The 22,960-nt window shown below is 40.2% G+C and overlaps 1 protein-coding gene across 1 annotated transcript; it reads left to right on the forward strand.

The window, feature by feature from the left end:
- Nucleotides 1–336: 336 nt before the first annotated feature.
- LOC136772260 (acid sphingomyelinase-like phosphodiesterase 3b) lies at nucleotides 337–22,100 on the forward strand. The gene is made up of 10 exons (XM_066725117.1): nucleotides 337–708; nucleotides 13,794–13,867; nucleotides 13,957–14,025; nucleotides 15,396–15,531; nucleotides 16,349–16,554; nucleotides 16,842–17,044; nucleotides 18,096–18,276; nucleotides 18,511–18,623; nucleotides 18,694–18,869; nucleotides 19,333–22,100. The coding sequence occupies exons 2-10, from the start codon at nucleotides 13,810–13,812 to the stop codon at nucleotides 19,592–19,594; spliced, it is 1,404 nt and encodes a 467-aa protein (XP_066581214.1). The 5' UTR covers nucleotides 337–708; nucleotides 13,794–13,809; the 3' UTR covers nucleotides 19,595–22,100.
- Nucleotides 22,101–22,960: the final 860 nt, after the last annotated feature.

The following is a 22,960-nucleotide window of genomic DNA, read 5'->3' on the forward strand; positions in this document are numbered from 1 at the left end:
ATAAATACGGTGAAATAGGGAGGATTATGAATAAGATAGGAGGTTGTAGGATGACAAGGACGAGAAAGAGGTGGTGGAAGGTGTCGAAGAAGATAGCGAGAGGGAAGTGGGGACAAGAGAGGAGATGAGAGGTGCGAGGGGAGAGGAGGGAGCGTGCCACCTATATGTGGTGGTAGGAGAGGAGTGTGGGAGTGGGAGGAGGGGGGGGGGGGGATGGATTGGAGCGAGAGAAAGGGGTGGTGGATGGTGAGCGCAGTCGCAAAATCGGACCCCTAGCCGGAGCCACCCTCGGCAGGCAGGCAGCGTAGCGTCTACGTCGGGTCGGCTGTGCTTCACAGTTGCCAGTTGGCAGAGTCTGCTAGTGCGGGGGTGCGGGTCCGCGCACCGTTCACGTCGTCCTCCCAAAACGGTGCCGGCGTCACAGCATCTCTCCAGCATGCCGAGACTGTGCTGCAACGCCGACCAGACTTATTTCGGGGATTAAAGTGTTTAACGGAGAGCTTCGTATATATCATTGGCTGTTGCGAGGGTAGATGTTGCATGGTGCAGGTGCTCGTGGTGATGGTGCAGCAAGTGCCGCTGGTATCTCTTTTCCCCAGGAATCCTTCGTTCGATAGTCCATTGCGAAGCTATTTCGCGAGGCAGACCTGAAAAGACTAAAACGACCCATGGCCAATCTGGATTGAACTCCTTCACTTTTGCTGATACGTAAGTTTTATTCCCCTCGCAATCTCTCTCCTATATCAACTAGTGCGCGTTCCAACGTTTCCTATTGGAAGAACTTTTTTTCACTCGGATTCGATCGTGGGTGCATTAATTCGCAGCGAGGAAAGTTGGATTTTCAAAGTTGTGCAATTCCGTAGCGCTGAAATCTTCCGACCAGTTTCACTCGTCTCCGCGCTAATTACAACTTGCTAATTATTTTCTATTATTCCGGCCCAATAGTTTGTCCCATCGAGATCCACTCGAATAACCAACAGACCGTCACTGATTTGATCGCAGAGCGACGCGCGGCTGCTCCTTTCCCCATTTAAATATATGTGTGTGTGTTTGTGTGTGTGTGCGCGTGTATCACTGACCATGATTTTTTTTGGTAGCTGGTGCATATGATAATTTATATTCCTCGACGAGTTTAAATAATTCAAGAGATAATCGTATTCTTTGCGAAAGCTGACCGATTTACGTCGAGGGGACGACGACCGTCTGAATAAGCCACTGCATTTTAAATGTCATCTTTTCTTCGTGGAGCAAGTTTTGAAAGTTTTCTAACGACGAAATTACTGAGTTGAATTATGAGGGCAAGCCGCTAAATGGACCATCGCGCATCTTCCGCCTCGTGAAAATGCGATACGTTCGAATACGATTATTCGCTCTTGGACGATTTATGCAGCTATTAGACGAGCGCGGTTTAATTTTACGCGAATTCCTCTTTAATGTCTTTACGGTCATTTACAGCTTCGCCCATTTCGAGCCGAGAAGCGGCGCGAGTTTAACAAAATCATTTTTCGACTCGACGTCATCGTTCGTCGAAAGAGCTATAGTGGATATAGAAAATCTCTAAAACACATTGGGACCATTGAAGGACGTAGTACCATTTTATCCGCATGCAAAATTGATCAATCGCCACTTCACAATGACGCATGTGTTACACATCGGAATTTCATCATGTTTGAGCGTCGAATTTAATCGTGTCTCATTAGCTCCGATAAAATGTATACGTTTTACATTAGAGCCGGCAAATCCAGATAATTTCGGCTAAATTGCTGATAATTGTGTGATAATTATTTTCAGTTGGATTGCACGTTACGCGAGAAAAAAAGCTACGTAATAAAAGATACATTTTCATATATATATATATATATATATATATAAACTAATTGGTATTAATATCCGCGACACAAATTAGCGACTTTAATGATACACGCAGTCACGATATAGTTAGAAATATATTTTATGCAAAATTGCACCCACTGTGTATCTCCATTACTAATCCCTATTAGCATGATCGAGCTGTGAAACGAGGCTCTTTGTTAAAATTTATTAAAGATAGAATCCTACGAATTTAACAATAAAGTTCTGCCTCGGGCGATTTTAATCAGCGACGATACACAGAAAAATATATTTCATGTAAATTTAGCCAATGCATTTGAATAATCCGCTTTCCGATAGATATCACATTTGACTAGCCGAAGCGCGTCATTTAGCGTGCTGAACGACTTTGGGTAATGCAACGCTTGAAAACAATTAAAACGGTGCATTTCGCAGGCTATAGCTTTCAGGGGACGATTTTTAGCAATTGGCTCTCTCACGGATATATATACACACGCAGCTATATATATATATTTATACCTGATTCGCCGGTTATGGAAACTTTTAGCGGAGCCTCTGGGCCCGGTGTAAGCTGATGGAATTATTTAAAATTACAGGTCTGCATCGAGCATCTAATTACTGTATGCGACTCGTTATTGAGTTACCGAGCGAAAGGAGGCGCGCGGTTGCGGATTATATAATACGCAATCATCTTGCCGTAATCTCGTTTCAGCGAACAAATTTTACCACCCGTGGAAATTACGCTTTCCACGACATAAAAAAGGGGTCCGCGCGCTGCGGGTCGCTGGGGCGCCGCGGCGCGAATGGGATCGTGCGATTCGACGTAATGATATTACGTGCCATAAATTTTACGAAGCAGCAGTAACTCCTGAACATCGTGGCCGACGTGCGTTTAGCCCTATGCGGGCTTTCGTTGCACACGCTTGGCCCAACCAAGTCGTGACGGGACTATATCTCGACGCTTCGAGCTTTCCTAACCTCAAACTCGCGGAATACTCCTGCCCGATCGTTGCATACCGATAAACTATCGCAGTTACACATATATAGGTATATGTACGTGGAAATAAAATACTGCAACTTTGTGTGTGCTTCCAAAGGTCGACTATTCTTATTATTACTATAAATCAGCGTTAAAATAAACAATACGCGCGTGACGTCGAGATGCGTCACGCAGAGGGAGCCACCGGAGCCACGCGCGTTTTACGGAAAAAACCTAAGCTACGAAAGATGGACGAATTTTTGCTCGACCATCCCTATGATAAAGCTATCTTTCATTCTTATTTCATTCTGTTATACATATATATATATATATAATAGTAGCACGCACACTCTCAACTCGATTGCGCTAGGGAAAAAGCCATGCAACTCTGGTCGGAATATTCGGGAGGTTTCGTCTGGTGAAAAGTGCTCGTTTTCCGTTCTGCTTTTTAATGGTGCAGGGAGTCCAGATCGGTCTGACAAACGAACTTGAGTTTTCAGACTTGTCAAGCAGGCTTTGCAAAGGTCCTTGATTGACGAAGCGAACGCAAAGCGAAAAGTTTTGTTTGAAGAAAGCTGGAAAGCCCTCGATCAGGCCACGAGTGATTTTCAATGATGCTTGCTGACGTTAACGGATTTCGCATAGAAGTATCCAACGCTGGGTATGCGCTCGCACACAGACACTTAAACCTGTTTTCGTATGAATAGCTAATAGGCTGCTCGTGCAGGTAGGATGGAGAAAGTCCAGCACACCCTTTCTACGTGGTTTACCAAGCATGTTCTCGACGGATTACGTGATAGCGTTACTTTTTCGCCTCGTAAATCATAGTCTGGAAAGTCTAGCTGCTGTACGTGGACCCTTTGATGTCAACGCGCTGCTTTATAGAAATGCTAGCTAACCATTAATTATTATTGGTGCACCATGCCTTTCCACATGTAGTCCTATATATTTATATGTATGCAGTGTATATATAGCAAAAGACAGAATCGTGCATGGACGTAAATATGATAGTGGCTCGCGGAATGGCGATTCGCATGCTTATTACCCGCAGAGAGAATCTTGCGAAAATCCCTGGTCGAAGGGACGCTGCTTTACTACGGTCCCTTGGGATGAAGGACCATCCAATATTTCCAGCAAGCACCCTTTAACCCTCGACTAAAAAGGTCTCATCACGATAAATTCTCCTTGTAAACGATATGCTGTAATCGAATTAAATCACGATCGTTCCCTTTCCCAAAGAGGGCTTTGGCTTGTACATCGTTCTATTTGCCTTTAGATATATTTTCTCTCCAGCGTCCACCCTTCATCGATTGCCTTTTCAAAACCTGACCAGCTGTAAACCTATCAGATTTCTAGATTCCTCAAGATTTACGAAACTTGGCAAAAATATATTTCTTCCACATAAATCATCTTGCTATTCCAAACGAGCAGTTTCAGTAATTTCTCACAAGTTGAACTTTACGGTTTTATTACTCCGTAAAATTACACTCGAAAGTATTCTAGGAAATGTCTGACTGCTGCCATACCATTTCCACTTAAACCGATAGAAACCTTGTATTCCCCAGCATTGCTTAAATTTAGGTAATACAACTTCTCCATAAACTGTTCAAACTAATTAAATGGATCTTATTTTAAGGATCTATATATATATATATACATATACATTTATGATAAACGTTCAAAGTTTTCTAAAAAAAAAAAATCTTCCCTCGCTTTGTACGAAAAGAAGTAAAAACAATGATTCGATTGGCAGCTTTTTACTATTCATTTGCCATGGTAGGTGGTATAAAGGGGGGATAGATGCGAAGATTTCGTAACTAGCACAGTTCTATACCTGAACGAGAAACATTAGGCGCGCGCGTATATTCGATGGCAGAGTGCCAATTTACGTGGTACCGAGCAATTACAATTACCGTCAGGTGAAAACATGCTCGCGCGTGCACTTCCATCCGAGAGTCGATGTAAGCCTGCAACAGGAGATACGAAATTTTCTTCGCTCAACGCAAACACAAACACAAACACACACACACACACACACACACAAGCACGGACGATAGAACGAGAAAGAGAAAGAAGTTGAATGGGCAAAATGCATTTTCCCGGAGAACGTGTATGTCGCCTGAACGAGCAAGCTGAGCAGATATATTCTTTTGGTGGGATCGAGGATGGTTAATGCGTCCTTTTTACGGCTCTCCTGTGCTGATAACGATCACCTTCGGGAGAACACGCGTCCAAAGAGACTCTTTTTTCCTCCAAGTGCTTACCGCTGCGTTGCTAATCGACCGACTGGCACCCCCCGTTGTCTTCCACTTAAGATACGTGTCTGGGCCACATGGTGAACCTGTACTATATATATATATATATATATATATTACTCTATACAAGTAAAAATTTCAAAGTTAGCTAGAGAACATGCGTAGAATAAGCGAGGCAGGAGACATTTTCCTAAAATTGCCGGATATAATAATGAACTATTACGGATAATTAATATAAAATATGGTGTCGCTTTACCGAGATGTATGAAATTAAGTGAAAAATGAGTGCTACGCTGCTGCTATCCAGTGCATACTTTAGCTGCACTTACCTGCACTTACCTGAAGATCGTTTCCTACCTGCGCTGTAACATAAGCAAGGACGACTTATACGCTCGCCTAAGTGCGACATGGCTGCGTAATTGCAGCTAGGATATTCACTCGTGCGGTGCCAAGTGCAAGTTTCTGATGACTTCCGTTCGCTCTCGGTGTACAAAGCCTGGCATTGCGAATATACGGAAGAGCAGGCGCGGTGACGTCACGCATCCATACACGAAAATATACGTATATAGACTTTGATTGGAGCCACGCCAAGTTAACGAGCGTGAACCCATAACGCCGATAAGAACTAGTCGGGCCTGGCCAGATGGTGTGACGGTAGTTCTGATTATAGTGGTAGTGATGCTAGGAGTTCCGAAGGTGTGTGTGTGTGTGTAATATACTATATATAGTGTAAGGATTCGACGGAGTGAGCTACGGTTCAAATAAGAAGAAACTGCCACACGCCAGATAGCTACCCAACCTGAAACGACCACGGAATGAAGCATCCATTCGTTTTTTAGGGCCATCAATTTCCCAAAAGCACCGAGATCCGTCACAACAGTTTAATATATATATATATACACATGGTTCACTCTAGCTGCTTAATTATTCGCAAAGCTCTATCGTGCATGAAACGAGAAAGATTCGGAACGAGGTCGTGCCCTTATTATTCGATATTTTCATTTTATCCCCGATCGATCCGTACTACATGCTGGCGAAATGAGTGTACTTTGCGAAACTCAACGCTTCTCAATTTTTATCGTCAAGAATCTCAGATTAATCATTCCGTTTTTTTTTTATCCGTCAAGCTTCCATCGCGCTGCGATAATAAAGTATTGATGGAGAAAAAACAAAAAAATAGGGAGAGAAAAGAAAAGGACAGTAAAGACCGAAGGATAGACTGGTAGATGGGAATACCTTTATTATAAGAGAGCGTTGATGGGTTAATTAAATGGGTTATATCACAAAGTCTGTCCTAAAGGGAAACTGTGGCCTGTAGAATTCATTATTACCTATATAAAGCCAATGACGACATTTTTCCCTCCAGCCAAGAATCAGCAAATACTCAGACCATTTTCCCCTTCCGTTCTCTCTTTTTTTTTTCGACCGTTTTAATGATCAATTATACATATTCGATAAATTCTTGATAAAACAATAGTCGCGAGGGTTCGTATCGGGGATTTTCATTAGAGAGAAAGAGAGAGGAAATTCAGATAATTTGAACAAATAATCCAGTTTTAAAATAAAATTATTCGATATAAGAATACGAGAAAAAAAACGATTCTCTCTATTGTTTTTTTTCAGCAGTAATTTATTGAATAATAAAAGATTAAAATATGTTGTTAAATTTTTCGCATGTTACTTTAAATTCGCGTGGAATCCCCTTTGGGAAACATCCTTAATAATTCGATATAATTCCAGATTAATTGGAATCCATGGCCATTCGCTGCGGTTGTTACTACATCGGGCGAAAATGATTTTTCCTTAAAAGCAAAAGGCTCTTTAACCGTGCGGATATAATATTTCAACGAACCAGCCGGCTTTGCTTAATTGCTTCGAAATTCTATCTCCCGGTGCTTAGCATAAAATGAATAAAGTGTAAACAGGTCACTACAAGTGACCGCTCTCTCGCTCCCTCCCCCCCCCCTTCTCTCTCTCTCCTGGAAACGCAATTTAATTTTTTAACGTTTGTTAGAGAGACGCGGAAGAAAAGACAAAAAAAAAACATTGTGCAAAACTTCGAGTGTTCGGAACGCGGAAAAACGGACGTTCCGTGAAATTTGTCGAGGCGTGCCGTTGGCGGAGAGGGAAGCTAGGAGAACTTTTTTCAACTGGAAATTAAAGAGCAATTGACGCGGTTCTTGAAGAAAGGTCAATTGTCGCGATAAAGGCAGGACACGTGGGTTCACGGAAGGTGACGAGGAAATGTCGTTAGACGGTCCGAGGGCGAATTACCGCTCGTAAAATCTCATAGCGGAGCAGAGAAAGAGACAGAGACTGTACCAATATTGTCACGTAACCGCTATACGTCCCACATACTATATAGTACCGAGTACGCACTTCCAAACCTCCACGAAGCATCACCTTACTTCCTAGTAACCCACGCAGTCTGCACGATTTTTTGCCAGATTTATACAGCCCATTCGCGCTTTTATAGTATATATCTGCATACATATATATACATGCCTAGCATTATGGACATGCCCGGTTGTAAAATTCCAGTCTCTCGAAAGATTCGTAAATATGTAAAAGCCCTAACGATCAATTCTTAATGCACACGCCGTTGTTTACGCTCACCGGCCTATTTAAAAGGATTTGAATAAATGTATGTATTTAAATAAAACTAAATAATTAAAACTCTCATCCAAATAAATTAGTAGGATAACTCGAATTGAAAATTGTTTTTATTGCAGTCAGACTCTCGATGCGTAGACAATGCTTACTCTACAATTTTTTATATGCATACTTGTTGCTGTGTATATATATTATATATATATATATATATATATACATACAATAAAATAATTAAAGAATTATTATTTTACGGTAGAATGTTATTATTTTGTAAAAGATAGGGAGTTGTGCTGGAACAGTAAGAAGAGTATAACACGAGATATAATAATTCACTCTTCATGCAGTCTCTCATCGCTTTCATTGGCAGTAGCCACGATAAAAGTTGTTTATTATCAGTAACTATTTTAACTGCCAGACTTCCACCACTTCCATATTTTATCTGATGGAAACTTTTCTGTCAGCCGCGTGAAAATGATCACTTTTGCTCGCTACATATAGATAAGGCTTTTCCGCTTAGAAAATAATATATAGTCTATTTGTATAGAGTTCCGCGTAAGAGTATCACAAGAAGCATTGAAAATGGCGACGTTACGCTATGTTTCAGTTCCTCGGCACGGAAAATTATGTCACTTCCGTGTTAAAATATCACTAGGCACGTTCGAGGGTGTTGATTTAAAGACACCCCGTATATTTCCGGTTTTCGAAGCGCGTGTTGGCAATGGCGTCTGGTCCGATGACACGCGATCTTGTCGTAAAGGCGTAAGAGATTTTTGACACGTTTCTCTTCTGATCCAACCTAACCTGAACTTTTTTACGCGCTTTGGCAGCGCTCCTTCGCAAAGAGTCGAAGCTCCCATTGAAATCTGACCAAGAGGGAAGAAAGGAAAAACTGAGCTTGCTCGAGATATACTCAGAGTCCTGTTAACTTGTTTAAGATCGAGCCGCGATTTGTCACGTGATTTCGAGCGAAACTTTGCAGAATACACGCTATAGTACACTGTAAAGTGGCTCGACTGCGAAATTTGTCATACAACCAACTGATTGGCCAACACGCAACGCGCGGTTTGTTCAGCATTTGTTGATTCGCGGCGATAAACCTTCTCACCGAATACAGGACCCACGCTTCATCTATATATACTGTATAATCGTCAAAAAACGACACTCATTTGCAATGAAATTATATTCCATTTAAAATACACCAAGGTGTTTATTGAACACGCGGCAAAATATCAGAAAGCTGTTCTTGCAGATAACAATTAAAGATTTTCTTTACGATTGTATGTACGTTTTTAAATTAATTAAAGCAATGGAAGTTTATTATTTTGCATCAGGCTTAACTTGAACAAATATAAACTATTCATAAATTAATTTTTTATCAATATTTTCGTCGATGCCAACAAAGTTTCTTGCAAATTCGTGCCAGGAAACTGTAAGTGTTGAAAAAAGCTTATATTTTAACGATTCGACATATTTGAGAAAGTATATTACCATGATTATATTAATGAAAAAATTAAATATAGACATTTTAGTTAGTGGATGCAATTTTCAGTAGATTTTATATAAATTACACAAACCAATTTCTCGGTATCCTTTAAAAGATTATTTCGACAATAATTAAATTAAGCTGTTGCTCAATCTTTTCGAATTACACATATTTATTAATAATTAAATTAGAAGGTTTATCTTTCAGGTAGCAGTATGCAAGCTTGTTGTACAAAATATTATATACATACAGTCCAGTGTCCTGGCAGTGTTTTATAGTTTATTTTATGTACTAGCCATCGAGATACCACCGTGCTCCTTGATAAAGAATATTTATACGCGTGAATTCAGTAACAAAATACTGACTATATATTTAAAATATCTTCAGCACCCTCTACCTTTGAAAGCAAGCGTCAATGGAAAAATAATGAAGGAGCAAAAAGACCTTTGATTATCCGAAAGAATAGCTCTGAATTTTTCCTACATTTTCAGTAAACACCCAGTAGAGTAGTAGCGAGGAATTTATCCAGTGACGGAAGTTGCTTATCGCAGTAGATTCGGATAACCGTTTGATTATACAAGTCAGAATCAACTCGTAAAATCTAGAGTAAAGCATATAAAAGAAGAGAGCGCAGCGCACTTCCGGTTGGCGGATGCATATGGCGCAATCGGAAGATACGTCCCGTGGGAGTAGTGAATGAGGAAATGGTTTTCTTCAATGATGATTGAAACCTGGAAGCTCCGTGAAACATTCGAGACTGTACGCAGTGAGTGTTGTTACGTTCAAGTACGTAAAAGCTCTGAGACTGCTATAACGTGATTGACGTTTCGCTGCAGTGTAGCGAGACTAAAGGACAGTAATGACGGAGGGAATGGCCGTATGAAAATTTCTCCACGGGATAAAATTGGCATGAAGTCACGTGTACTGATCGCGGCCAAGAAACAATCATGAACGGACGATAAGCCACCATTAACGACGGACCGTAACACTTGGCGAATCGATTTACAGTCGAGTGTATTCCACTTGCATGAGCAATAACGCAAACTTTTCTCCCTGCATCATTATTTCTCTTATATATATGTATGTACGTACGTACACGAGGCCTTTCCCCCTTTCTTTTTTTTTATTGAAATCTCCAGTAAGCTCTGATTATTTTTCGCTCTCTACCTGTTACGATAATAATTGCTGTAAAGGCATGCAAGTAAAAAATTTACTACTTTCGTTAAAAGCTACCGTTAATCGCTACTTTTATCTCTGATAAACGAGCTTCGTCGTAGTTCAAACTGGTATTATGCATTATATTAGGTCGTTTTTATGAAAAATATATACGCTAGTTTATTTTCACGGATAATGCTGAAAAGTTGATGTATATATGCAATACCGTGGAAACGGTATAAGAGATCGAGGGTCTAAATTCGAGTGGAGAATTTGGGGAGCTTCCTAAGTAAATATTTTAAAAGGACGTCGAGAGTGACGCAATAAAGAATTCTGGTTTTATGAAAATATATATAGACAAATGTATATACTGTATATTATACACTATAAATAAAGAAAAAATACGGCAGGGAGGGGGGGGGGGGGGGGCGAGACTGATCGAAAGTCTAATCGTCTGCGAGCGAATCGTTAATGGAAAATCATGGATTTCCTCGGTGAGCGAGATTTATCTTTTCTACGCCAGTAACCACAGCGTTCGAAATTCGAAAAGAGGACACGTGACTTGAGCTATTGTTTCGCTATCGCTTACATGCATCGCACGCGCAAACGAATCTCTCGTAAATACTCGTCCGTCCATTCGTTCGTTATGGAATGGCTAGAAACTCGTTCAATTTTCCCTTAAACGAAAACAAACAAGAATGCTGTGCAGGATGTCATATATCGGGTAATCGCGATACGATCAATGTAGCAAGGATCGTAGCAGTTATATATATATATATATATATATATATATCTATAGAGGAGAGTGAGAGAGAAACGTTATCTCTCGTTGACCTCCGCTGCGATCAAAGAAAAATGTCCCAATATTAATAGGAAACCATCTAACACGACACGGCGACGTTACTATCGGTCGGATCTTTTATTTAAAGCACTTGTCATTCGGTATTCAGATTGCGCATATTCCCTGCCATTGAAATAGTAAAACTTCCGCTCTTACCGTTCGGTGAATTCGTGCGTGAAAAATCTAAGCCCGAAACGATCGACGAGATACAAAAAAAATTTCAGAATCGTTGATTTACGTTCAATTTTACAATTGTTTAATTATTCGGTATAATTAGCTCCCGCGTAATTTACAATATTCTCCAGTGGAGCTCCTGAACTACTTTCATCCCACGAAATTATTTCTAGCCGGAGATGGATGGATTATTTAGAGAAAAATATTTTTATACACGCGGGAGAGCCATAACGTCCGAATTCTGAAGCACATGGCAGTTGTGAAAGGAGCGACGAGGTTAATTCGCGCAGGAAACTTTCTGTGAATAAAATTCAAGCTTCAAATGATCGGTGAGGTACAAAGAATTTCAGAACCGCTGGTTTACCGTCGATCGTCCATTGTTTATTTATTCAATATAGTCATTTACAATGAACGAAACGGTTCTCGAGTGGAGTTAGCGCAGAGGGGGACTGCTGCAACCATGCTGCATTTTCTACTCCCTTTTATTTATTCAAACACAAATAACAATTTAAAAAATCGAAAGGTATGTCTATTGAAATATAAACTATTTGTTAAAGTAAGCAAACTAAATGTGGTTTCCACCAAGGTACGCTGTGGCCAAAGTGCAACAGCTCGCTACTTCCGTTAAACCATTTTTTTTTTAATAGAATAATGGAAAGTTTATTAGGATAAAAATATTTTTACACTCGAACCGGATCGTCCGTGGCATTGCAATTTCGGAAGGTGCGACGACACTGATATGTGCGGAACCTTCTGCGCATAGACGGTAGCTGTTTGCCGGGGATGACGTTTAAGAGGGTGAGGACCGATAATTACTCCCTCGAGCGTATTACGAGGTCATTCAGAGCTCCGTCACCGAGGTCATCTGGGCGTTCCAGCCATCGAGTGGCCGCGCTTCCTTTATTTTAATATCAGGCTATAATATCTAATATTATCTGGCCATTTTTTTTACACCTTTCCCCCACGACTCCTCCCATTTTTTCAAACCGTCCGCATCATTTCATTATCTTCCGTTGTTTATTGTACAGCGCCGATGGTCATTTTATTCGAGAATTTTTCATCTCGTTTGTCCTAAAATTGGCCTATCGATTGCGAAAGAATGGACCAGATATGGGTTATGATTATAGTGATAAATGGTTTATTCAGTCAGCGTAATAAGTACTCGACGGATAGTGTCGAACGATCTATATTCGGATAGATAGCACGCTTTTTCGACGAAACTCGCTTGCCTGGATATGGCCGCTGCAAGATCTCGCTGAATAGAATACCCATTGAAAAGTAAATCCATCAATAGCGAGTCAGCAACGAGAAATCACTAATACTATTCTATATATATACATATATATATATATATATACACGTTATTAGAAGCTGCTAAGTGTGCGTTTAGCAGCACATTTATTTCCCAAATGCAGCAGCTGCCTGTATAACCAAACATACTATATATCAAAAACGTCCGAGAAATACTCCCTAACTCCCCCCCCCCCCCCCCCCTCCATATAATCAGATTCAAATGCGAGCGAGACTTTATTCCAATTTTCTCGAGAAAAGCTAAGCTTAAATTTTGATTTATTGATTTTCATATTTAAGAGAATATTCAGGCTTTCGTTTGTGACAGATAATATTAATTGGTGCGGTAATGTATCTCCAATGCTAGAGATATTGGCAGTGGAATAGCGATAGGCATAATGACGTTCCCAGGGGTGAGATGAAAGCACCTCCCTGCATTCTCATTGTCTCCCATGGCGATGTTCAGTTTCCAATACATATATATACACACACACACATACACACATATATACATACGATTCGCGTTAAGTACTCTAAACTGCGTAGGCAGGCACACGTAACTTATTCGTCAGCGAATTCCGAAACGTACGAAATCCCAAGCTGCAAGAGTGGCTAATGGAGGGTTCGGTATGTCTGACTCGTCGGAGAATGTACTACTGGACGGTCGTTTTCAAGTCCTGACTCTGCGACGTCATTATTTTCCAGTGCGAGTCCCGAGACTCCGGGCCCGGTCTCTCGGTAGAAATTTATGGCGCGGCGCACAATTTGCCTTTTCCCTGCCAAGCCATCCGGCCTGATATTACGCTTAATATGGCTACACGATCCGTGAACTTTGATATTAGATAGAAAATCAAATTACAAAACTTTCCTTAATGCAGGCTAGGGATAAATAGGAGGTCCGTGGTTGATTGCGGATCTTTGTTATGGCGCTCTCAAAGGACTTCTCCTCTCTTTAATCCCGCGTCTTCTTTCCAATGCAAACGTGCTTGTGTATATATATATACAGACTAGCTAATTATACACGCGCGAGCTTTCCTATTTTTATTTTAAATCGAGAGTGCATAAAAACTCTCGGTGCAACGAACAATTAAAACTTGGAGGAAGAGCAAGTTTCTTCTCGGAGGGAATTAATTATACGAGGTGAAAATAAGATGTTACTATACTGATTTGCAGGTTCAATCGAGGAAGGATGATTCGCGATTACCTGATTTTCCTCTCGTGGATCTGTGTCGTTCGAGGAGAGATAGGCAAGTACGCGCGTAACTGCATACACGAGGAAAATACAGCGGGTTATGTACGCTGAGTGGAAATGACGCAGGACGTCTTTGTGTTGCAGGATATTTCTGGCACATCACCGACATCCACTATGACCCGAAGTATTCGAGCCAAAGAAACGCAGCGAGCAGTAAGTCGTTTACCACCTACATAAATTTACACATACGCGTCTGAGCCTGTAAAGTAAATTCCACCCTGCTCCTCCCTCTTCCCCCCCCTCTCCCCCTCTCTTCTCGACTACCCCCCTCCCGAACCAGACGCGGTTACCTCTCGCCCAGAATCTACCCTTTTGTACGAGACTCGCGTGTATGTGTGTGCGTATGTGTGTGTCTACACGAGTGTATTTACCGATCCTTTTAGAGTAACGGCGCGCGTCTGCCTGGCACGGGCTTTGCATGAAAAAGCGTCAGCTTAAATTCGCGGTGCCTTTTGGAATCCCTCCTTATACATGGGCATTCTCTCTTTAACGAAGCAACTTTTATCGCTCGATCCGAAATCGACTTATTTAGTTATGTGTTTATATTATATATATATATATGTATAGAGTCATTCAGGATAAGAATATATGTATATTTTTTTATTCGTATCAAAAAGCTAAATTCATTATGATAACAGGATTATTCAATGTTTATATAGCTTATAGTATATATGTACTATATTTTCATTATTCAATGTGTATTTCATTAAAATTGTAACGAATTTTTTCAGAGAGTATTTTAAATTTTTATCGAATTGCATACTCTTGCCTCACGCGGTATGGATAAGATACACATTCAAATATATTGAATGGTTTTTACCAATCAATATGAATATTACACTATAAATGATGTCAATGTAATAATAAATTGGAACAGGACAATGATTAATCAATGACTGTAGTATCCATCTATGAGTTATAGATTTTCTATTTTCGCGTTGGAAATCTGGGTCCTATGTCATAATCTGATATATTTATGCATCACTATTAGGTTTGTGTTAAAAATAAAATATAAAACAATAATTAGCAACAATGAGCACTTCTATACTTACCTCAACTGGCAGAAAATTTCAATAATCCGATATACTTAAAAGGATGTCAAAATTTTGAATTTTTTAAGCTTAAAATAATTTTTAGAATGGCTCTACCAAAGGTATATATATATATATATATATATATATATATAAGCAACTTACCATTATTGGCTGACCTACATTGAGTACAACAAACTTTTCTTCGCAAGGGAACTTAATGAAATGAGTCTTCAGCTTCAATGTTTACATCGGATTTCAAGAAAATGGTACAATATAGCTATGGTATATCACGTGACTCTAATAATGTCATTCGATGACTAATAACATACCATAAATACGTTTAAACTCCCATATCCCGAATCGAAGAATCCACCACCGAATGAGTGTATATATATATATATATATATATATAGGTATATACGCAAGCTCAATCGAATATCTGGCTGAAAATCAGTAGTCCTTTATTTTTGTGGTTTACCCGTGTTTTAGGATGCTGGGAGACAACGAGGAATAACACGGGAATGTTCGGTAGCTACGACTGTGACTCACCATGGGCCCTGATCGAATCAGCGGCGAGAGCAATGGAAACGAAACACGAAGGAATCGAATTCGTTCTGTGGACTGGGTAGGTATAGTATAGCATAGTAGTCGGGGCGAGCTTCAACGACCCTATCGCCACATAGCTTTCCTACCCCCAATGCCAAAAAAAGTATCGCGAAAAGATAGCGAAGCAGCCGGATCACTGACATTTGTATCACTACGTAAATCGATAGGCAACAATGTGATCCCAGCTAAAGTGGATGGGAATTTTCCCAGTTAAGCCCATTCCGTTCCATCTAAATGCCTGGATTTACCCTCGTCCAATCTTTCCTAATTTTTCCCTCAACCACTCTATTCTTGTATACACTATTCTTTCGAGAAAAAAGCTAATAATCTTTGGCCATATTAATTAAGCATGCCTTTGCCATTCGAGGTGGTAATTAAGAGTCTCGAGAGGTTATTTTCTTAATAGGCATTGAATAAAGATGAGAAAGAGATTGGTAGACACTATGGAGTACTTGGACAAGATGTCTACGGATCGAGTGACATCTTGTCAAGGGGTTGGAGGGTGGTCTGTGTCTCTATGTATATACATACCTATACCTACACATATATCTGTATATAGTATAAGGGGACTTTGAACATCGAAGGCTCGACTTGTGGTCGTGACTGTAGTGGTATTTCGTCGCCTCTAAAGATACTTCGCGGATTGAATGACGGAAGCTCGCGTTGTAGCTGTGATTTTAGTTGCAGTTGCAATTCGCGTCGCCTCTTAGGATACTCCTAGGTAGCTGTTGGTTGGGAAGGGGGGGGGGGGAGTGTGGGGTAGGGGTGAGGAAGGCAGAGTTACGCGTTTGGCCAAGTGCAACTGGAACTAACGAGGCTGTAACTACTTGTTGCAGTGACGCGCTGACGCGAAATCCAAGCATGAGCGTCGAGCAGCGCCTGCATTGTTTGCAGAATCTGACCGATCTGCTGTCGCACACGTTCAAGGGTCAGTTCGTCTTCCCTGCCTTGGGACACGTGGACGAAGGAGTCAACTTCACTCAACTCGCGGATCTATGGAAACACTGGCTTCCCCTCGAAGCTTTGGACACTTTTAAAAAGGGTTAGCTCATAACTTTGTATTTTCAAAACTATCATAGTTTTTTCTATAGATTATTGCACTTTGCTGTATCGCTTATAGTATATATCGAGTGCTGAAAATATATAGAATTAGTTCTTTATTCTACGCCATTTTTCCATAATATATATACATATATGGAGAGGAAGAGTTAAAAGGGCGTAATAAAAAGTCTTGTTAATTTTTATAGCGACTATTTAGTTTTATTGGAAACTATTGGCAGGGGGGGGGGGGGTTAAATTCCTGCTTGTTTCATTTTCGTCTCGTTGCAGCTGGATACTACACGATCGAGCAGCGCTCGAAGAAATACCGAATTGTTTTCCTCAATACGAATCTGTGGCTGAACAACAGCCCGGCCACGGACAATCGGCAGCTGCGCGGTGGGAGCAACGCCCTTCAGAATTCGTACGATCCTTACGGACAATGGACCTGGTTTAACTCGGTTCTCGAGAAGGCGCGCAAACAAGAAGAAACCGTAAGTGTCAACGTAATAAGAATCTAATATCTCGTTCGTCTGGTGCGGAGATGCTATTCTGCGGGAACTAGTGATAATCTCTACAGATTTCTAATTCTGCTATCTTTGGTGAATTATGAAAGTACTTTATATTCCAGACACGTTATATATTCAGCTATCCATAACATTCGTCGTATATAGCTGTGCTATTATTGATTTTGATCGTATTAACGACTGTAGAGTCAGCTGCAAATATCACTACTGCATATGGAATGCTCTCGTAACGGTTCCATTTCGAAATATCTCCCGCAGGATGTGTAGTTTCTGCAAATCGGTTCATCTGGCTTATACGTTATTGAAAATCTACGTAGGCCAGTCTCGCGTAGAAAATGGAAACTCGCATATCATCGCGCAGGACACTTGTGGAAATGACGCAAATTTGAGGAATCATTGAGTGTGGGCGTGGATGCAATTTTTAGAGATTTAAAATTTGGTCGTTATATGTATATACACGAATGAGGGAAGGATCAATAGCAATAATGCGACCAAAGTGATCAATTATATAACGTTGATATCCTCTTTCACGAGTAATAATGTAATTTCAAAACAGGAACCCCTCGCTCATTTGTGATCCTGGCCTAACGTTTCTTTCCGCTTTACATAATATCGATATTCTACTACATGTTTAGTGGTACTTTTCTCCAATAATGGAAAGTCCATTATACGCCTATTGTTCTGATAAATGGATTTTTTTAGGCATATTTGGCAGAGAACTTTTATGCGAATTAATCTCGCTCCAGATATGCTGTATAGAAAGCTGCACGAGTGATTCTAGCGAATTTGAATTTAAAATTGTACTTTTATTCGCTGAAGAATGATGCGTTGGTCTGGCTGCGTTAACTACATATATAACTTTTTACGATAACGAAAATTCAGGAGGAAAACATTTATATTTCCGCCGGTATTAAACTTAAAACTTTGTGGAGAGTCCGAGAATCAACGTGAATGCGGTTTATTTCTCTTTAGTGTCTTTTTTTGAAATTTAAAGTTTTATGATCTTTTTGGATGGTAGGTCTATATCGTGGGTCATACGCCCCCAGGAGTCGATGACCGTCATGGCAGTACCACCACGTTACACGAATTACACAATGCCAGATACCTTCAGCTGGTACGGTTGTACTCGGATTTAATACGCGGACAGTTCTTCGGACACTGGCACTCTGATACCTTCCGCGTGATATACAGTGACACAGGTAAAAATTCATTTATTTATTATTTCATTCCCTGCATGCTCATGCAAGCTGTCGTCTGATTAACGTTTGACAAAAATGCTTCTCGGCTTGATCATTATTCCAATGACAGCTTCTGTAATTAATAATTTCATTACATATAGCGCAGAATCTCAATGTGTGCACATATGCTATATACAGTGCGTTGGTACCTAGTATAATAATATATCCATACATATAGAATTTCTATGTTAACAGGATCCCCTGTGTCTTGGATAATGATGGCGCCCAGTATAACCCCGCACAGGGATGATGGCGGTCCAAACAATCCAGGCTTGAGACTGTACAAATTCGAAACAAAAACTGGCCAGGTATACCGAGCTCAATATCAGCACGACTAAGACTATTTCACGAGCAAAGTTTTCATCAGCCAATATTTAGATTCTAGATTACACGCAGTTTTTCTTGAACCTGCCGGAAGCCAATAAGCACAGGCAAGCTAATTGGCAAGTGGAGTATACGTTACTCAAGTATTACGACCTCAAAGAAATAACTGCAATCAGTCTGCACGATTTGGCCGATCGATTTACTCAAACGAACGATTACGCCTTCGTAAGGTATACGCATGTTCCGTATATGGAATTTATATATTTGTGGGAAAACCTTTTCTCCTTAATCGTCCTGTTCGAGAACTTTCTTCGAAGATAGCTGTCCGTCAGCAAGAACACACAGAAACAAAATCGTGTTGTTGTTTTTAAACGCACAACCACTCATTTCAAGCAGTACTCAACAAACAACTTACACTTTTAATATGTTGCACACACAACAAACATTAGAAAAAATCACAACTACCTAAATTCTCTCATAACTTTTTTCAACGTTATTAGTTCTTTTTCTAACACACACACACACACACACACACATTCCTACTACAAAGTTAATAATTAATCGATGCTGAAAAGCTTCGGTTCTACCCAGTACATTAATCACGATCAATCGAGCAGACGCGTGTACGATTGAGGGAATTATTGATGGAGATCGATTTCTAATTAACATGGGCTGGTTTTTTTTTGTCCGCAGATATTACGGAGCGAATATGGTTTCGTTGCCAAGGGACGAGGAGCAAGTATGGGGTTGCGGTGGCGCTTTGAGCGGGATCTGCGCCCTCCACCACTATTGCACGGTGACAAGACTGAATCCCAGCTCGTATTCCGCCTGTTACTCGTCCTACGCCTATGCACTGGCTTCCGGGGTAATACGGCAACATCCACCGACGATCCTTCAACTATTGCTGTTGGCTCTTCTGTTGCTTTGCCACTCGAGTCGACTGCAAAACCGGTAGGACGTGCGAATCTCTATCCAATCGCTTCACGTTGTCCCCCTCCATATACATCGAGTCAAGCTTCCCCCACCTCAGTCTGGAATTTATTCACGGACGCAGTCTTTCGGAACCCTGAAAATTGATTAATCAGATTAATATATCGATAATTCGTCTCTAGCGCAAGAATAAAATATTCCAAGACCATTTATCTCTGGTCGAAAATTAAACACGAGCGGAGTGCGAGATTAATTAATTGATAGGGGTTAAAACTGCTTTGCGTCATGCGATCATAAGTTAGTCGCGCGTTTTCCACTTGTCCTCGGAGGACTTTTCCGGAGCCCGTTGCCGGTTCCTCGAACAGGACTAATGAGAAGAAATAACCTCTACCCCCTCGTGTACCACTATACCGTAGTGTCAGAGACATTCCTGGACCCGATCCGACGCGTCGGAACGTAACCAAGAAGGTTTTTTGGACATTACGCGTGGTACACGGGTGATCGGATTGTCTCTATTGGTAAGCGAATGTCCGATACCGAAGATCGCGACAAATTTACAAGGGTGCATGGCTGTTCTCGGCCATTCAACGCTGATCGAACGAAACGCAATTTCGCGAGAAATTGCTGGCGAACTCGTGAAATTCGAAAAATGTCTATCCGCTTTTATTCCGTCTGATATAGTCGGTCGGGTGAATCGACTTTATTTCATCAGCGATTAAAACTGCTGCGTCCACTTCGATACAGCTTTAATGGAGTCGCGTTAAGATTGTTCAGCGGGTTTTCACGCAAATGTGATAGTCGTACTAATACTCTGTCATAATGAAAATGTTCGTCACTGTACATTAATTGTGCCATAACTTGTCCTGGTATCTTTGGGGTTGGGCGTGTATTTGTGTATACGCGTTCATGGTGTGGTGTGTAGCCCAACTTCGTGACCATAATTAATACATCGTACGCTTGCAAAACTGATCCTACGCACGTGCTATTACCACCAGATCATTTAGGTACCCTCTGCACAGTCGCTTTGCTTTCATCAACGACTAAATTCAGAGCTCAGTCGTCAAACATATTCTGGATAAATGTGCCGCCATGCTAAAACTATACGGCATAGCAGGAAGCTCAACTATTCAAATAATCTCAGCTATATCGAATATATTATATCTATAATCATTGTTTAATTCTTGCAAATTTTTTATCGTTATTTCCAAGTTTTTCCCACGGTACAAGAACATGCTCAATTATAGGTACATACATATGCGTAGCACATATATCCAGCTAAAATTGATGCGTATAGCCGATCGCTGTAGATAATACGTATAATTATATTGCTTTGGAATACTTTGCGAATAAGCGAGCAGCGCGCTCCGAGAGGTCCAATTCTTCGATAACTCTCTCTCTCTCTCTCTCTGTATGAAATGGTCGGATGGATTTCTGAAAAAGCTAGAAGCTAAAGTGATGGTGTGCATGTATAGGGAACGACGTCGTGCGATAGTTAAAGGGAAATAAAAATGAGGAGTTGAGAGGGGTGTGAGGATTTCAAGATTATATGTGCTTTATTTCTCTCTACCTACTGTGCAACAACGAAATAGCGCACTCCGAGTGTAATTAAAACGAAGCTTTTTTCTTTGCATTTGTGTTTTCACCGCGGGCCATAACAAGGTTTGAGATAATTAATTATGGACGATACACGGGGAATACGAGATGGCCGGCCATTACGCAATCGCGCAAGAAACTTGTTTTTCTCGATCATTTAGCTATTATATTATATTATATATATATACTATATATATGTTGATAAAGACGAAGATTGGGAGTTGAACTTTAAACTGAAAGATCAAACGAACGAATGATTCGCAAGCGTGACTCTTGCTCTCGTGTATATAATATATGTATACAGCTATATTCATGTATGTGTATATATATATACATATATATAGCTCAGTCATATTTAAATATCATATTTGATACATCTCTTCTCTCGTTCGAGTATATAATTTATATATTTGCCAGTCCAAACTAATCGGGGATAAAGATACGATTTCAGACGCGAGATGAGCCAGCTGAATAATTTTCTAATACCGTGAATAAATACGTTCTAGTGTATATAGCCAGTTCAGTCGTATTTGAATATTACTGTGTCGATACACCAAGTGTGTCATATCTCGTCTCGTTCGGGTATAATTTATTTGCGAAAGCGCTTCAAATGAGATTAGAGGGTGGATACGAGAATTGAATAATTTTTAAGCATAGGCTATGTGGAATAAATATTGGTCGAACGAGCGAGTTATAAATGTCGTGATATATTTGTATTAAAAGTAGAAGGACATATTCGTACCAAGAATAAAAGCTGGTTTGTCCGTATCTTTCTTGGTTCCATGCACGGATATATTCCCAGTTTACCTTATAAAGACTTTCAGCAGAGTCGTGGACTCTGTACGGTGACCGACGAAGTATTTAGCTTAAAGAGTCATTATATTCGTACCAGCGGTTCGCAATTGTGGGAACGATACAGTATTTCGTAATAAAGGACTCATATGGATTTTTAAAAAAATGCTTTCGTTATTTATCCTTATCCCTATTATATATTCCATTCCTCTATAAGAATGAAGAAGCACAAATAAATGTTCTCCTATATATATATATATATATATATATCTATCTATTATATTGTACAGTATATATACAAATTGAAAATACTAGACTCTGATTTATCAGAGTCTCGATAGCTATAAAGAAGTGTCGAAATTTTCACTTGATAAATCCTGCAAGATTTCTCATAATATTGCTTTTGTTGAATAATTAAAACTAAAGCTGCTGTCATTATATATATATATATATATATATATATATATATATATATATATACGTTTATTAGAAGAGCAGTGATCCCTTGCGGGAAAACTTTGTTGCGGACATCACAAGGCACGTCGAAATTTACTTGTATAATGAGATCGACTTAACTGAGATGATTTACTCGTGTAAGGTCTGAATTAATTTCATCGTTGGTAGACTTCGCTGCCAGTGAGCTCGTTTAAACACGTCTGCCGGTGTGTATATATATATATATATATATATATATGTGCGTATATAACGGGACACCAGATATGAAGATAAGTTGTTCATTAAAGCGACGAAGGTATTTACTAGAAAGTGTTAGAATTTTGCTGACTTAATGAAACTGCGGAATATGAAGGAAGTCACGAGGAAGAAAGTAAGCAGCGTACTTTTGGATTTTCAGCTAATGACAAAGGTAAGTCGAACTAAATTTGACTGGGGATATCAATAATTCCAGATTAGCCAAGTGAACGCAAATTCTCCTAAAGCATTCGTGAATAATGGAAGAATCGACCTACGTTTTTTCTTACATTTACAAAAGATCGATGATAATTTA

This window comes from Prorops nasuta, unplaced genomic scaffold (genome assembly GCF_024137725.1).
Source record: "Prorops nasuta isolate Cenicafe-Biocafe unplaced genomic scaffold, Cenicafe_Pnas_1.2 PNAS00004, whole genome shotgun sequence".
NCBI lineage: Eukaryota > Metazoa > Arthropoda > Insecta > Hymenoptera > Bethylidae > Prorops > Prorops nasuta.

Bases quoted from the DNA above. Each gene is read 5' to 3' on its own strand.
- LOC136772260 (XM_066725117.1), top strand. From the start codon at position 13,810: ATGATTCGCGATTACCTGATTTTCCTCTCGTGGATCTGTGTCGTTCGA. The intron at 14,026-15,395 runs GTAAGTCGTTTA...CCCGTGTTTTAG, and splicing joins CCAAAGAAACGCAGCGAGCA to GATGCTGGGAGACAACGAGG. The intron at 17,045-18,095 runs GTAAGTGTCAAC...TTTGGATGGTAG, and splicing joins CGCGCAAACAAGAAGAAACC to GTCTATATCGTGGGTCATAC.